The 16,597-nt window shown below is 41.0% G+C and overlaps 2 protein-coding genes across 3 annotated transcripts; both read right to left on the reverse strand.

Moving 5' to 3' along the window:
* Positions 1-1,230: 1,230 nt before the first annotated feature.
* On the reverse strand, positions 1,231-6,908 carry LOC118403218 (L-proline trans-4-hydroxylase-like). Of its 2 annotated transcripts, none has more exons than XM_035801817.1 (8): positions 6,588-6,908; positions 5,192-5,276; positions 4,673-4,865; positions 4,193-4,284; positions 4,006-4,096; positions 3,563-3,649; positions 3,132-3,326; positions 1,231-1,739 (listed from the first exon to the last, which is right to left on the reverse strand). In XM_035801817.1, the coding sequence occupies exons 1-8, from the start codon at positions 6,820-6,822 to the stop codon at positions 1,617-1,619; spliced, it is 1,101 nt and encodes a 366-aa protein (XP_035657710.1). In that variant the 5' UTR covers positions 6,823-6,908; the 3' UTR covers positions 1,231-1,616. The 2 variants fall into 2 exon arrangements, with proteins under 2 accessions (XP_035657710.1, XP_035657711.1); XM_035801818.1 differs by having other exon boundaries at positions 1,231-2,199.
* Positions 6,909-7,810: 902 nt separating this feature from the next.
* Positions 7,811-14,971, reverse strand: LOC118403219 (L-proline trans-4-hydroxylase-like). Its single transcript, XM_035801819.1, has 8 exons — positions 14,880-14,971; positions 12,468-12,552; positions 11,935-12,127; positions 11,669-11,760; positions 10,925-11,015; positions 10,206-10,292; positions 9,768-9,962; positions 7,811-9,222 (listed from the first exon to the last, which is right to left on the reverse strand). The coding sequence occupies exons 1-8, from the start codon at positions 14,956-14,958 to the stop codon at positions 9,109-9,111; spliced, it is 936 nt and encodes a 311-aa protein (XP_035657712.1). The 5' UTR covers positions 14,959-14,971; the 3' UTR covers positions 7,811-9,108.
* Between the last annotated feature and the right edge of the window lie 1,626 nt (positions 14,972-16,597).

The raw sequence follows: 16,597 nt of genomic DNA on the forward strand, positions 1-16,597 counted from the left end.
AGGCCACAGCAAGTAAAGTTTATGGACGACATCAGCGCGCTCATTAATTTTCGCCTGATTTCAGAAAAAAAAGTGAGAGTTTTTTTTCTCTTTGGGATGGTAATATAGACCAAAAGGGGCAAACATGTTGTGTTGTAACCTAATAATAATACTTCTAGAAGTGACACTAGGGAGGTAGCCATGACTAGCTGCAGAAGTGAAACTTGTTAGTTGTAAAAGTGCTAATATGGAAGCCAATGAATATAGAAGCCATAAGTGCAGTTGCCAACTTGGCAACTTGGATAGTACCGCACTAGTATCACTTTTACTACTGTAACACTAGTTCACTTATTGATACGAGAATGGATGTCGTGTTAGTTGTGATGCCACGTTTTGTCACTTTAGATCTTGTTACGACGTTTATGGTGTCTATCTTAAAAATTTAGCCATCTTGTTTTATTTACCCATCTTGTTTTTTTGACGCTATTAGTTTTGCACTCTGCATAAGATGCCATCCATAGAATTTACATGTTGAGGCCTATAGGCGATTTTCCCAGTCCCTTTAGTCACATACAGAGCCTTGTCTGAATCCCTATGACTATAGATAACACGAAAAGGTTTCAAAAGGGTGTAATTTGCTACATACATCGTTGCCAGAGACATGAATAGTTTAATCTCTTACAATGTGGCTTTTTTTGTCAGAACGATTTGGCTGTCTGGTGACTTTCCATCCGGGACCTTCCATTTATAGGTTACGAGAGGTCATGTCACGCGTGAGTAGAGTCATATCCAAGCAGATGTTTGGGGTAAAAAATCACGTTTCTGGCTTTCTGACATTTATCTATTGCAAAACGAACAGGAATGGGTAAGGTGTCTTTTTGAACTCTTGAAAACATTATAGACCTTTTCTATTGTGTCAGACTGACTGTAGAATACTTAAGTCGAGTTCAAGGTCACGGAAGAAGTTGTGAAAGCGCAAATGAAGAATCTATGTAACGTATTCTATTCGTAAGCTCGAATCACTTTTGCCGTTCTCTGAGGATGGCATCCATATAATGAAATCAACATGGCCTAGCATCTTAACGTCAACCGATCCCTAAAACTCACGTTATTGTACAGAGAATACCGGGCGATTACTACCAGAAAATGCTAATAAGAGCTTGCTGATTCGTCTGCCGGTGGCGGTCTTACTGTTATTTGGCAGAAATGTTCACAAAAATGATGACAAAACACGTACGAAGTTTTGGTATTAACGTGCTATTATTGTGTTGCCAGAGCACAAAAATATATTGGTAAATAACATGGAATGGAAATTAGAAAATTCAAAGAATATCAATAGGTAATACACAACCTAATTCTATTATCTTCTTAGAGCAAATGTATCAGTATATAAATTTACGCATACAGCATTTGCGACACAACGTCAAAACTACATTCTGAGACTTTTCTTGAGACTTAAAGAAAAAAAAGCCAATTTAACAATTTTGTAGCCTCTAAGTATTAAAGTTTTAGACATGCATTTTTTCCATATTTAACGGAAGTATGGTATATTTTTGCTACCATTGTGGCAATAACCACGGATTAAGACTATTCAAAAATCTCTTTGGAATTTCTTTGAAGTTGAAGTAGAAGAAAGACTACTTCCCACGTTTTTTGTCCAAACTTCTTTGGCTCACAGATGGCTTTGCGATCGGATCCCAGATGTCCTTCTCATCAGGATCGATAGGTGTCGCGCATGTCTTGATAACAGAATTAGCCACCTGTGGATTGAGACAGGTTGTAATTTTCCGATTCGTTACATTTTGCAAGATTTAGATTGCAATCCTTTTGATACTGGCGCTATCGTCCATTGTCTTTGTCATTTGAGGCCTTGCAATTCTTCTAAATATGTTCATCCAGGAAATATAAACTGCCATGTAGTTTCGAACAACAACATATTGTAAATTGCGTATACAAAAATTTATATTGCTTTGCTGCTAGTGGCGAAACACTTTCTTTGTGACGTTGAAACCTATTGTATGACTCCAAACGTGATATTGGAAATCTACGCAGTTTCAAATAACGACCCCTTGTGAAGTTTGGGTGAATTGCAGGTTAGAGTCGTCAGCGCTCGGTCTTCTCAGTGATCTTCTTGAGGCTAACTTCCGTTGCCGGATCGAAGAAATCTTTCCCGGTAAGATCCGTTGCAGTTGTGCACTTCTTGATAGCAGTGTTGGACACCTGTAAGAGAGTTCCTATACAGATGATGGTTCAAGTATTACTAATTAATTTACTTGTGTAGCGTGGGTGATGGTACTCTATGGCCCAGTTGTTCGTACCTTTGACATGGGTACGTAGCGTGGGTGATGTTGCTCTATGACCGGGTTGTTCGTACCTTTGCCATGGGTGTGTAGGTGGGTGATGGTGCTCTATGGCTTGATTGTTCGTACCTTTGACATGGGTCTGTAGGGTGGGTAACTGTTCTATGACTAGATTGGGTTGTTCTAACTTTTGCCATGGGTGTGTAGCGTGGGTGATGGTGCTCTATGACCAGGTTGTCCTTACCTTAGACATGGGTGTGTAGCGTGGGTGATGGTGCTCTATGACCAGGTTGTCCTTACCTTAGACATGGGTGTGTAGCGTGGGTGATGGTGCTCTATGACCAGGTTGTCCTTACCTTAGACATGGGTGTGTAGCGTGGGTGATGGTGCTCTATGACTGGGTTGTCCTTACCTTAGACATGGGTGTGTAACGTGGGTGATGGTGCTCTAACGGTTGTCCTTACCTTAGACATGGGTGTGTAGCGTGGGTGATGGTGCTCTATGACCGGGTTGGCCTTACCTTAGACATGGGTGTGTAGCGTGGGTGATGGTGCTCTAACGGTTGTCCTTACCTTAGACATGGGTGTGTAGCGTGGGTGATGGTGCTCTATGACCGGGTTGGCCTTACCTTTGCCATGGGCACGTAACGTGAGTGATAGCGCTCTATGACCGTGTTGTTGGTACCTTTGCCATGGGTGTGTAGCGTGGTTGATGGTGCTCTATGACCAAATTGTCCTTACCTTTGCCATGGGTGTGTAACGTGGGTGATGGTGCTCTATGACTGGGTTTTCCATACATTTGCCATGGGTGTGTAACGTGGATGATGGTGCTCTATGACGGGGTTGTCCTTACCTTTGCCATGGGGACGTAGCGTGAGTGATGGTGCTCTATGACCGGGTTGTTGGAGGCCCGATTGTACGCCACCAGGAAGGCCCAGCGCCGCCTGTCGCTGTGGTTCTGCTCGCTGCGGTGGAGCAGGTTACAGTGGAAAAACAGCGCGTCTCCCGGCTCCAACTCAACATGCACCAAGGGGAGAAACTTCTGGATCTGAAATTTGAAATCAGAAGGACATGTAGTGAATTTATTGTCAATGCGAATAAAACAAGAGGACGCTCTATCAATAGATTTTTTTTTTTACTTTGACTTTATTCAGATTTACAATTTACCTGACAACATACAACAATATTGTAGCTAGTCTTCCTCGTGGCTCTTGATAACAAAATACCAGTACAAAAACTTTGACATACAGGAACACATAAAAAACATATAATGTACATTCTTACCTCTGTAACACGTTCCACATCCGCCCCGACCTGGTCTCCAACCCTCACGTGATCAATTCGACCAACCCGGTGGGAGCCTGGGATCACCTGTCAACCAATAAAGGAAATCGTAATTTTCTACAAATAAACTAATCACAAAGCCAGGAAAACTGAAAAGGAACTGCCCATATTAAGGATACCTTTGCAAAGCAATTTGCTTCAAAGGCCAATTGTGATTTTGAGGTCACTGATTAGATGGAGACCTTGATAGAGGAATGTTGTGTTTAGGATTACCAACATAGATGAGCTTCTATCTGATAGTATGTTGGTGATAATTATATTACAATGCTAACCTTTAGGTATACATTGTTGGACAATCACTGTCGCCTACTTCAGGATCAGTAATGACCAATCGCTTCAGAATATGTACTCGCCCAAAGGGCGTTGCCAAAAACCAAGCACACCTTGAGACAGCCATTCTCTTGCGTAGCCTGGTCCAAGGCGATGAAAACAGTCCCCATATCGGGGAAGATACAGCCGTTCTCGTACCAGTACCTGTATTAAGGGCATAATAGAACATACTTTTTTAGAAACGTACACAACTTGATGACCGTCATCCATATAATCGATGTAGTAACAATATCAACTCACCCGTAGTCCTGGTGCCAGACAAAAGCGCCCCCTGTCCGAGCGTCCTTCATCATCAGTTTGGTGTGGTAGTGGTACACCTCTCCTCCCAACAGCTGAAAAATACATAAATGATAACAAATTTATTGCACGTTTTGCCGGGGGCAGCCATATTCAAGCTATAATTTTTACTCTTATAGTTCATTCCAAGTCATCATGGTTATTATGCTCAAGATAAATTTAATTCTAGAGTTATGCTGACCACAAATATGTGGAAAAACTGACAGACAGACACACAAACACAGACAGACACACCAAAAACTATACCTGCATTTTTAATGAAGGTAATAATGTTTCCAAACAGACATTGGGTTGTTCGTCAATTTTATCTTGGGGAAAACATAACATCATTTTTTTATATTATCGTCATAATGATTACTATGCTAAAGATAAGTCTAATCCCTTCGGTAATTGAAATGAGATGACAAAGAAGTGTTGACCCACCTTCTCCATTGTTCCTGCAACCTTCTCACATCTAGCCATGACTCCTGTGATGTCATTTCCGGGCTGGTTCCACAGAACCATTCGGCTCTTTCCGCCCTCTCCGTCGTCTCGGCCGAACGCGTACCGAATGATTCCCTCGTCCGACTCAAGAGCATCCTTCAGTAACTTGACTTCCTCGGAATCCAACAGAGACCTTTGGTAAAACAGAAGGACACAAAGCTCCGTAAAGTAAATGTGGTTACCAAAACTGCAGTCGCCTTTACCGATTTTAATTGGTTAAATGAGATCTACGTCTTTTGTTACAGTTTTGCGATATAAAGGATGTTTGTACCTAGTTTTCGTGACTGTTAGATGGTATGTAAAACTATAAGTTAGGATGCGGTGTTGTGACCTAGTTGTACATATTTGTTATTATTTAATCACTTTCCAGTTTATAATTTGGTAAACATTATATTTACCAATCTTGGTTATATCCGTGCAATAACAAACCTATTGATTGAATATAAAACACCCACATACCTGACAATGATGTAGCCATTCTTATCAAAGTCTGCTTGGACGGAAGGAGTGACATCAAAGTCCTCCGTAAACGGGTAGATAGACTCTATAGACAGAGAAAATAGGCACGTAAGCTCAAGGTGCCAATTGGAAGACAACGGGCCCGGCCGGGCAGTTTACAGACTGTTTATTAAACTTACGTGGACCGTGGGATACTCTGCGGCTCCAGGGATATATTTGAGTACGACCGGGCCTCGGGTTCAATTTAAGTGCAGGGGACTTAAAATCATATCGGGTCCCAGCTGACGGTACGGTAACCGTCTGTCACGGGCATCATGGCAATTCCGACTGGTTCATATTGCACAAAGTTCACGGGCGATAAGAACAACTTCCTTTATATCATGTAAGCAATTGGCCTTCTTGGTGTGTTTATCGCCCCTTATTTAAGCCGAAAATATCCCCAATGAAAGATATGTTTATACATATAGCGAATGTCTTGTTTGGGTATGTATGGGTTAAGCGGTAGTTATATTGTTTTACCTACCTAAACACACAAAAACTTAAGTGGAATTCTTTAAAAAAAGGGTAATTATATTATATTCATTGATACATAATCTATCGGAAAATACCCAACCCCATTCCTTTACGAATGCGATCCGAAACGTGAAGGACACTGAGTAATAAAAATAGCCCAAGTCATGTGCAGGGTCGACTCAGGTCATTGTCCTTACACCATAAGACCAAAGTTCAATGTTCGTCCCAGTCTGTGTCTGTCACAGTTGATTTAAAATCAATTAATCTAAAACTATCAACATTTCTTCCGGATTATGATTTCATTTGGTTGATAAAATCCTTACGACATAGTTTTCCCAGGTACACAACCGTGTTTTTATTGCTTCTATTCCACACGTTTGGGACAGCATCTTTGCTGCTTGGTGACAAAGCGACAAGAAAAATCAACGTTTCGTTAACGTTCGAGTATCCATTCCCGTCAGGATATATACACAACTACATTAAAATAAGATAATCCTGCTTTTATCTGACACGAAAAGGTTCATTTTACATTGACGTACACAACACACAAATTGTCGAATCTTATGCATAAAACGTAAATAAGGTTGTTTATCTGTACATCTGTAAGTATGTCGAATATAAACTTACGTGGTAGCATTTAATCTTATACGATGCACTTTTAAAGTTTTTAAGTCACTGGTATATTGCTACTACCGAACTACGTCATCCAATAATCGACGTCCTGAATTTGAATATATACTAGTATACCGTATGAGGAAGGGGAGGGGTCATAATAATGGTGTCAGTTACAAGAAAGTGCATTCCTCATTGTTTCTGAGTATGTCAGATCCCCTAACAAGCTGAAGCGAAAGATCATAATGCTGATGATAAGTTAAAAACCCACCTGTCATACTGCTCGCTGCTTGATTTGTGAGATCTTCTCGCGTGCCGTGCATGTACTGGAAACGAAGGTTGTGTTTGCTAGTGACTACGTGCACAAACACCCCCCTCCCCCTCTGAACGACCTTTATACGTGTTACCTTCGACACCAGACTTTCAACCAACAAACATTGGATCAGGATGTGTAAACAAAGCAAGGCATTGTCGTGAAACTGTATTGCATTTGTAAGCTGTAGCATCACACGTATGGCCCGATTTACACACTACACAGTGGCTTTCAAATTCAATACAGTTTCACGAATATTCTTGCTTTGTTTGTACAACCTCATCTTTGCTGCTTGTTTACGTGTCAGCTATAAAGGTCATTCAGATGGGGGAGGGGATGTTTGTGCGTGCCACACACCAGCAAACACAACCTTTGAGTTGAGTTTATTGAGTTTTTTGGGTGCCCTTAATGGTCTTGGCTTTGTACCCAGTACAAGCAAGGTCGCACTTGGCCAAGAGCGGTACCAAAGAAGAAGATCTCACAAATCAAACAGGGAACATTATGACAGGTGAGTTGTTATTTGTCATCAACGTTATGATCTTTCGCTTGAGCTTGTCTAGGAATTATAATCAGAAATAGTAAGGAATATTAAATTCTTGTAACTGACACCATTATATTATTATGACCCCCATCATCTACCTCAAACTTATATTTCTACTCCCGAACTACGTTATACAATAAGCGACGCACGAATTTGAATACATATATAAGTTATATATATATGGAATATGCAAGTGACTTAGATAAGTTTAAGAAAGTGCATCGTGTAAGATATTAATACTAAAGGTTTATATTCGACATATTTTCAATGGTACCAACCTTATTTTCGTTTTCATACGGTTCGACAATTTGTCTGGCGTCTTCATCAGTGTAAAATAAAGTAGTCCAATCATATAAAGGTAAAATTGTCTTATTTTGATGTAGTTGTGTATCTACCACAATGTTAACGGGAATAGATTCTCGAAAGAGACTATGTTACTGTTCCTCTTTGTTTTGTAAACAAGCAGCAAGGATGCGGTCCCAAATGTGTGTAGTAGACTTTCTTATCCAATGAAAATGGTTGTGTACTAAGAAAACTCCAATCAATTATTTACGCTAATGAAACCATTTAAGAAAATAATTCATAGGTCTAATTTAACCTATACATACGAGCGAGACGCATGGCTGGGGGTATAATCATTTATTAATGGTAAACAATAAAAATGACAGATGAATTTTCTGCACAGGAGAAGTAGTTACATACATTGGTAGTTGTACAGTATATACAGTGATAGTTATTTGTTTACGGTGTTTGTTTACGAAGTTCTTGTTACGGTTGTGGGTGGGCGGGGTTTCGCGTCCGCACGCGTCGAAGGGCGGTCCGGGAATGAAGCCCCCGGACTAACCCGCCTGCCTCAATGACTACAAGTTACTGTGAAAAACAAACCCTGCTCCACTTCGTACATAAACTTTTTAATACGTGACTTTTTTCAACAATGTAATGTACCGGTAGTAAGTGTTACATGTACAACCGTTTAAAAAAGTATAATATACGCCCCTGTACACAATATCATCATTGCCCTTATTCTTGGTCTACAGATTATCAAATCGTATGGGGGACATGTACACCCCATCATGTATAATGTACTGTTCCTATAAACCATTTCCTCTATTGCCGCAAATATGGATTTTGGGGTCACTTCCTGTGGGGACGGGCACAACTGCAGCCCACACTGGCATCGGCATGATGTAATCACCTAAATATAGCACTATTACGGAATAGCCACACTACATATTTTACATATTTTCCAAGTACAAACATCCCCTGCAAAACCGTCAAAAGCCACTAGGCAAAAAAACGCCACGTACGTTTCTGACCCTTCCAAATACCTACCCACATACCAAATATCAGATCAATCTGTCCTGGCGTTCACCAAATTGAATTCGTTTGTTCACAGACATTGACTGTAGAAGGTTTCTACACATAACTATTGCATTATGAAAATTACCACCTAATTTGCATAACAAGCATACAATTATTTACATCATTACGTAAGCTATCAGCATACCCACAGCCATTCCGATCCATCAACACCTGCTTGCATTATTCCTTCTCAGAACCTAACACAAGAATTACTTTCACTGCCCATGGGACACCCCTAGGGGGGCAAAACTTACACACCTTACTACGCTTTTTACACAGCTACCTATCATCACCCAAACAAGTCCCGAACAAAAATTATCAAAACCGGAAGTTCTGCTACATTACCATAACACGCCGCTAGAGCGCCCTGCAGAAACGCAATTCCTACCTTTCCCATGTCATGTCTAATCCTACTTACATACCAAATATCAAAGCAATCCATCCATGCGTCCCCCAGTTATCAGGCTGACAAACGTCCATCTGACATAAAAACAGCAGTGAAAAAAACAAACCCTCAGTTTCACGGAGGGAATAACGACCCCTTGTGAAGCTTGGGTGAATTGCAGGTAAGAGTCGTCAACGTTGGGTCTTCTCTGTGACCTTCTTGATGTCTTCCGTTGCCGGATCGGAGAAATCCTTCCCGGTGAGATCCGTTGTAGTTGTGCACATCTTGATAGCACTGTTGGGCACCTGGAAGAGAGTTCCTATACAGATAATGGTTCTTGTATTACTAATCAATTAACTTCTGTAACATTAGTGATGGTGCTCCATGGCCGGGTTGTTCTTATTTTTGACATGGGTGTGTAGCTTGGGTAATGGTGTATATGGCCAGATAGTAATTACCTCTAAAATGGGTGTGTAGCGTGGGCACGGGTGATGGTGCTCTAAGACCAGGTTGTTCGTACGTTTACCATGGGTGTGTAACGTGGGTGATGGTGCTCTATGAGGGTATGTAGTATGGGTGATGGTTTCTATGGTTTCTATGACCAGATTGTCCTTACCTTTGCCATGGGTATGTAGTATGGGTGATGGTGCTCTATGACCGGGTTGTCCTTATTACCTTTGCCATGGGTGTGCAACGTGGGTGATTGTGCTCTATGGATGGGTTGTCCTAACCTTTGCCATGGGTGTGTAGCGTGGGTGGTGGTGCTCTATGACCGGGTTGTCCTTACCTTTGCCATGGGTATGTAGTATGGGTGATTGTGCTCTATGACCTATGACCAGATTGTCCTTACCTTTGCCATTGGTACGTAACGTGAATGATGGTGCTCTATGACCGGGTTGTTGGAGGCCCGGTTGTACGCCACCAGGAAGGCCCAGCGCCGCTTGTCGCTGTGGTTCTGCTCGCTGCAGTGGAGCAGGTTACAGTGGAAAAACAGGGCGTCACCCGGCTCCAACTCAACATGCACCAAGGGGAGAAACTTCTGGATCTGAAATTTAAAGCCGGAAGACATGTAGTGAACTTAATTGCCAATTCGAATAAAACAAGAGGGCACCCTATCATTAGAGAGGAGTCTTTGTTTTACTTTTACCTTATTTAGATTCACAATTTGCTTGACAACATGCAACAACATTGTAGCTACTCTTCCTTGTGGCTCTTAATAACAAAATACCATCACAAAAACTTGACACATAGGAACACATGTACAAACCACACAATGTACATTTCTTACCTCTGTAACTCGTTCCACATCCGCCCCCATCTGGTGACCAACCAGCACGTGATCAATCCGACCAATCCGGTGGGAGCCTGGGATCACCTGTCAATCATATCAATCAAGGAAATCGTAACTTTCGATAAATCATCTACTCATTATGCTAAGAAACATTAAATGATCTACCCACACTAGGAATATTTATATATGGGAAGCAATTTGCTTCAAAGGCCAATTGTGGTCACTGATTGGATGCAGACCTAGTCGACCTTGATATTTAAATTTATATAGGGATGTTATGCGGGAGGAATTTTCCTTCTCAAATTATCATGGCAGCTCATCTGTGTTGGTAGTAATCACAGAACACTGCTTAACTTTCTTCAAACTTGAAAAGGCACAAGCGAGTCAAATTTTGTGTGTGTGTGTGTGTGTGTGTGTGTGAACAGTGCATTAGACTGCATGTGCCTAGATTTAATAAAAAAAAAACTTCAATAGAAATCTCGCAATAATCAAACATCGTTATTTTTGTTAACATCCGATATTTTCGACGGCATCCGGTATATTCGACGAGCAGGTTGACAAAATGACGCTAAAAATAATACAGTTAATGTTTAATGAATAATAACATATAAATTGATTTTTACTACATTGCGTAAGCGTGAGTGACATCATTGGCATTGCTCATATTGCAGTACAAAATTTCAGCCCAGTTGGCGTTGCCATAAAAACAAACACACCTTAAGACAGCCATTCTCTTGCGTAGCCTTGTCCAATGCGATGGAGACAGTCCCCATATCGGGGAAGATGCATCCGTTCTCGTACCAATACCTGTATTTTGATACATTATTATAGACTATACATGGCATACCTGGTAATAACTGAACAATAAGAACGTAAGATACGTGTGTTCCGAACCAGCAGATATCTGGGGTTTTTGAATGCCGGATTCGGATTTTATGATTGACGCATTTACAATTCTTTGTGCACGGGCATCGAATTTCGAAATTCCTGTTTTTTTCGGTTATGAGGGCAGGGCATAAATAAAATACAACATGGTGTTTTTCGCATCACCCTCGGTCCCAGCCCTCCCGCTAGTCGGATTGCCCTCGGCTTTTACGTGATAATATCCGCAGTCAGCTGGTACCGTGGGTGATACGGGATTAAGGAATACACCATGTAAAATGTTTTGTGTAAATTTAAAAACTATTAAATGACACTAGTGCTGCCGGCATTTACTTATTACTGAAGAAACATACAACTGTTTAAATATGTTTTATATACTTTATTCTTGACAAGCACGATCCACTCTCTTCTGAGTTCAGTTCGCAGCATTTTGTCAATCTATGCCGTCTATGTGCTCATTTTGATCCTACTTTGCACGAGTCACAACAAGGTGGAGATGCAAACATACAAAACTTGACGCGCACGCAAATGTCATCTCTATAATCGAATGGCCTTATATGTAGTAGCTCCTTGCTCACCCGTAGTCCTGGTGCCAGACAAAAGCGCCCCCTGTCCGAGCGTCCTTCATTATCAGCTTGGCGTGATAGTGGTACACCTCTCCTCCTAACAGCTGAAAAATACATAAATGATAACATTTTTTTCACTTTTGAAGGGGGCAACCCTAATAAAGCTATTTTTTTTACACTTGAAGTCTATTATTAAAGTCATAATGAGTAATATGCTAAATACAAATATAAACCTTTCAGGATTTGAAATGAGTTATAATAAAGAAGTTTTGGTCCACCTTCTCCATTGTTCCTGCCACCTTCTCACATCTAGCCATGACTCCAGTGATGTCATTTCCGGGCTGGTTCCACAGGACCATTCGGATCTTTCCGCCCTCTCCGTCGTCCCGGCCGAAGGCGTACCGAATGATTCCCTCGTCCGACTCAAGAGCATCCTTCAGTAACGTGACTTCCTCAGAATCGAACAGAGACCTTTGGTAAAACAAGAGTCCGAGGGACACAAACCTGCGTAAAGTACATATGGTTTTTGTGTACCAAACTGCTTTTGCTTTTACCGATCTAATTTGTTCTATGAGATCTATGTCTTTTTTTACAGTTTTGCGATACATATAGGATGTTTGTACATAGTTTTCGTCATTGTTAGATGGAATGTAAAAGTAAAAGTTAGAATACAGTGTTGTGGTCTAGTTGTACATATTTGTTATTATTTCATTACATTCCAGTTTATAATTTGGTAAACATTATATTTACCAATCTTGGTTATATCCGTGCAATAACAAACCTATTGATTGATCATAAAACACCCACATACCTGACAATGATGTAGCCATTCTTATCAAAGTCTGCTTGGACGGAAGGAGTGACATCAAAGTCCTCTGTGAACGTGTAGATGGACTCTATGGACAGGGTAAACAGGCACTTAAGCTCAAGGTCCCAATGGGAAAAATTGGTCCAAAATGTGGGCCATTTACTTATATATTCATGGGTACATAATCTATCGCAAAAAAACACTCCTTCTGGAGACTAATTTTCTTTTACGAATGCGGTACCAGACGCGAATGTTCCTTGGCTATAAAAATAGTCCAAGGCCTGTGCAGGGTCGGCTAAGGTCACTGTCCTTACAACCAGCAGACCAAAGTAAAATGTTCGTCTCAGTCTGTGTCTGTCACATTTTAAAGATCTAAACTATAAGCTTTATACCCAATAAAAAATTCATCAGGTTGATAGAATCCACTTGACATAGCTTTAATAGATGCACTTCTTTATATTAGTCTATTCCACATATTTGGGACCGCATCCTTGCTGCTTGTGTACAAAACAGCGAGAAAAAGTAACCATTCTCGTTGTGATATATACACAACCACATCAAAAAAGACATTTTTTTACCATTTATCTGATAGGACAAGTTTATTTTGCAGTGACGAAGACAGAAAACAAGTTTACCTGCGAAAATATTTTGAATATAATCTTTATTGGTAGCATTCAATCTTACAAGATTTACTGGTATATTTATCTTAATCACTGGTATATTACCACACCCGAACTACGTCGTCCAAATAATCAACGCCCTTAATTTGAATATATATATATATATACAGTCAAACCTGTCTATAGCGGTCACTCAAGGGACCAGACAAATGTGGTCACTATAGACAGGTGGCCACTATACAGAAAGTGTTGATCAATTGACCACGTGCAATAATGCACAAGATTTCAGTACCCATTGATCTTTCTTACTATTAAGTAACATTGTCTCGATCGTCTCAAAATTCAACTGCCGAAATGATTGATATTGCCATGCGCAATGTTGGTAAATTTGCCAAAATGACCCTGCCAGGAACTCCAAAACCTCGCATTTATGGCCGCAATATGCAATGTTTCTGTATCTACGGGACCGGAAATCGTGTGGCCGTGGTCTCGTTGGAGAGGTGATCGCTATAGATTATTTCTTAATGCTTAGGTCAATGGGAAAAATCCAAGGGGTTCGCTTAAAAGGCTGGGCTGTCTACCAGGCCAGGCTACCTGGCCTGTCTACCTGGCCTGGCAATCACGTCAGGCTACTCAGATCCCTCCATTCATAGCCCCATCATATGGCACTCAGCCAAAATTGCTGATTGACAGGCATAGTAATCTCCAACACTGCTAGTGACCTGAGGTTGGCCTTTCCACTGGCTGGACCCTTCGGGAATGTGTCTGGGAGGCCTTGCTTGCAGCGTGTCAGGAACACAAGTACCAGTACTGTGTGTGTGTGTATGTTTGTGTGTGTGTGTGTGTGTGTGAATGTGTGTGTGTGTGTATGTGTAAGAATGGGCTTCCCAGCAACAGAAATTTGTTTCTTTATTGAATATCTATCTTGTAGAACAGAAACCATCTCAGCTCGTGCAACAAGAAGGAAGAGCATAAATCCCTGTAAAGCTAAACTTGTAATGACCAAGGGGGGGGGGGGGGTAATTACATGTACCTCCTTGTTCTCTATGCTAGTATGCCATGTTGACATATACAATCTCGCTCGTCACATAGCCTTTTTGAGGCTGTGGAATGTTATCCACTGTACAATTTTTGTGTCCAGGACAAAGCCCAATCCTCTCCTTCCACTACCAATAATCTCTCCAACCCCCTTGTACAAGTTGGAGTGGGGAAAGTACTGTAAACAGCACAGTTTTGTGACATGTCAAAGGAGTTGAATCCAGGACCTCTGTTTTCTAGGTCTAACACCCTAAAGCATTTACCGAACACAGTACTGGTACAGTACTTGAATGTGTTCCTGACAAGCTGCAAGCAAGGCCTCCCAGACACATTCCCGAAGGGTCCAGCCAGTGGACAGGTCAACCTCAGGTCACTGGGAGGGTTGGAGATTAGCAATTACTATGCCTGTCAATCAGCTGAGTGCCACATGATGGGGCTATGAATGGGAGGATCTGAGTAGCCTGACGTGATAGCCAGGCCAGGTAGACAGGCCAGGTAGCCTGGCCTGGTAGACAGCCCAGCCTTTTAAGCGAACCCAAATCCAAGGAACCGAGAAAAAGTGACCACAATGGCCAGGTGGTCGCTATGCAAAGGTGACCGCTAGTACAGGTTTGACTGTATACGTATGGGGTAGTGGAGGGTTATAATAATAGTGCCAGTTACAAGGATAGTATATTCCTCATTATTTCTGATTATTGAGAGTCCCGAATGAGTTCAAGTCAAAGATCATAACGTTGATGATAAGTTAACAACCCACCTGTCATATTCTTCGCTGCTTGATTTGTGAGATATTCTTTGTTACTGCTTTTTGCCAGTGCGACCTTGCTTGTTTGCATGCACAAACACCCCCCTCCCCCTCTGAATGACCTTTATACCTGTCACCTTTGACACATGACTTTCAACTAGCGACAAACAAAAGATCAGGATGTGTAAACAAAGCAAGGCATTGTCGTGAAACTGTATTGCATCTGAAAGCTTAAACATTACGTTGTGATCCGATTCACACAAAGTGGCGTTTTTGGAGTAGACTTTAAAGTAGTACGTTGGACTGTGTTAACAGAACTTTAGGCAAAATAAGTACATTACCCTATTCAGACCAGGGGGGGGGGTTTGAGGCCTGCGGCAACTTTGATGTCCTATAACGCAAAAATGGCTTATGCTAGAGCCACCAAATTTGGTGAGTTTTCCTAAAACATTGTTGGCAACAATTTTATGAAGTTTGACAAATTTTCCATTTTTAGTGTTGCCATAGCAACCGTTTGTTGACAGGCAGTTATGCCAACAATCACTATTTTTGGTTCTAACAATGTATTTTTCACATTTATTTGCTATATTACTGCTATTTTGTTACAAAAATAAAGTCTTGCATTATTTAGCATATCTTTCACAATTATATATGCAAAAATTATGCTAATTTGATGACGTCATCAGCCCCAAATCCAAGATGGCGGACCGTATGGCCGGATCAAGAATAACAAGCTAATTATTCCCTAAAATTTGTAACTAACTGGTATTTTTTCATCAAAAAACATCTAAATGAATGAATTTAGTCTATTTGCATTGCCCTTTGTGATTATTTGTTGTAAAAAAGTATTTTTAAGAATTCAAGGTGGTGGATATAATATGGCGGAGCCCAACTCGTATCTTAGATGTGCATGACGTCATTTTATAATAAACATTATTATTCTATTTGCACTTGGTGTTACATTTTTGTAGCATAACTTGAAGTTTTCTGAGAATACCCTTTTTTCATGAGTTCGGCCAATATAATCAAATTGATGACGTCATAATTACGTTATCTTACGTCAGCGTAACGTCAAACGTCAAATACTTGTTAGATATTATGTCGACATCATGTCCTGAAAGTTTGGTAGCCCTACGGCACGTCGTGTTAGAGTTATAGGACTTAGAAGTGGAGGGCCTCAAAAGCCCCACTCCCCCGGTCCAGGGATGTCCAAAAAAGCCCGGTCTGAATAAGGTTAACTGAACTTTACGCAAAATAAGTACTTAAAGTTGCCAACAAAATTGAGGCATCCTTATATCCCTTGATCAATGAATCAACTAATCAGTCAATCATTAGAGTGCGAGTAAAGATGACAACGTGACATTTTAATCGTTGTAAAGCTACTTCGTTCAAACTATTTTCCTTCCACCTACCGCAAAGCTTGGATGGCATATTATACTATGATATTCAAGTGTTGAAAGTAACGCACATTTTGTTTGAAATTTCGGAAGTCCAAACGTAAGGGGTCGCTTTTCTGCGGTTACCGCATGGTTCGCTTAGCGGTTAGCGGTTATCCCCCAGGTGAGCCTTCATTCGTATATAGAAAAGTTACAAAGTAATTTTGGGTACTCCGGTCACTTTCCACCGTTTGCCCACATGTCTCACCATGATATTCAAGCGTTGAAAGTCACGCCACATCTTTGTTTGAAATTTCCGAAGTCCAAATGTAAGGGTTCGCTTTCCTGCGGTTA

This window comes from Branchiostoma floridae, chromosome 16 (assembly GCF_000003815.2).
Source record: "Branchiostoma floridae strain S238N-H82 chromosome 16, Bfl_VNyyK, whole genome shotgun sequence".
NCBI lineage: Eukaryota > Metazoa > Chordata > Leptocardii > Amphioxiformes > Branchiostomatidae > Branchiostoma > Branchiostoma floridae.

What these genes read in the sequence shown, in the direction of transcription:
- LOC118403219 (XM_035801819.1), bottom strand. Translation starts at nt 14,958, where the DNA reads ATGCAAACAAGCAAGGTCGCACTGGCAAAAAGCAGTAACAAAGAATAT. An exon ending in TGGCAGGAACAATGGAGAAG is followed by an intron (nt 11,761 to 11,934) that starts GTGGACCAAAAC and finishes TGTATTTTTCAG; the next exon opens with CTGTTAGGAGGAGAGGTGTA. An exon ending in GTTACGTACCAATGGCAAAG is followed by an intron (nt 9,223 to 9,767) that starts GTAAGGACAATC and finishes ACTCTCTTCCAG; the next exon opens with GTGCCCAACAGTGCTATCAA.
- LOC118403218 (XM_035801817.1), bottom strand. Translation starts at nt 6,822, where the DNA reads ATGCTACAGCTTACAAATGCAATACAGTTTCACGACAATGCCTTGCTT. An exon ending in AGCAGCGAGCAGTATGACAG is followed by an intron (nt 5,277 to 6,587) that starts GTGGGTTTTTAA and finishes CTCTGTCTATAG; the next exon opens with AGTCTATCTACCCGTTTACG. An exon ending in AAGAGAATGGCTGTCTCAAG is followed by an intron (nt 3,650 to 4,005) that starts GTGTGCTTGGTT and finishes ATTGGTTGACAG; the next exon opens with GTGATCCCAGGCTCCCACCG.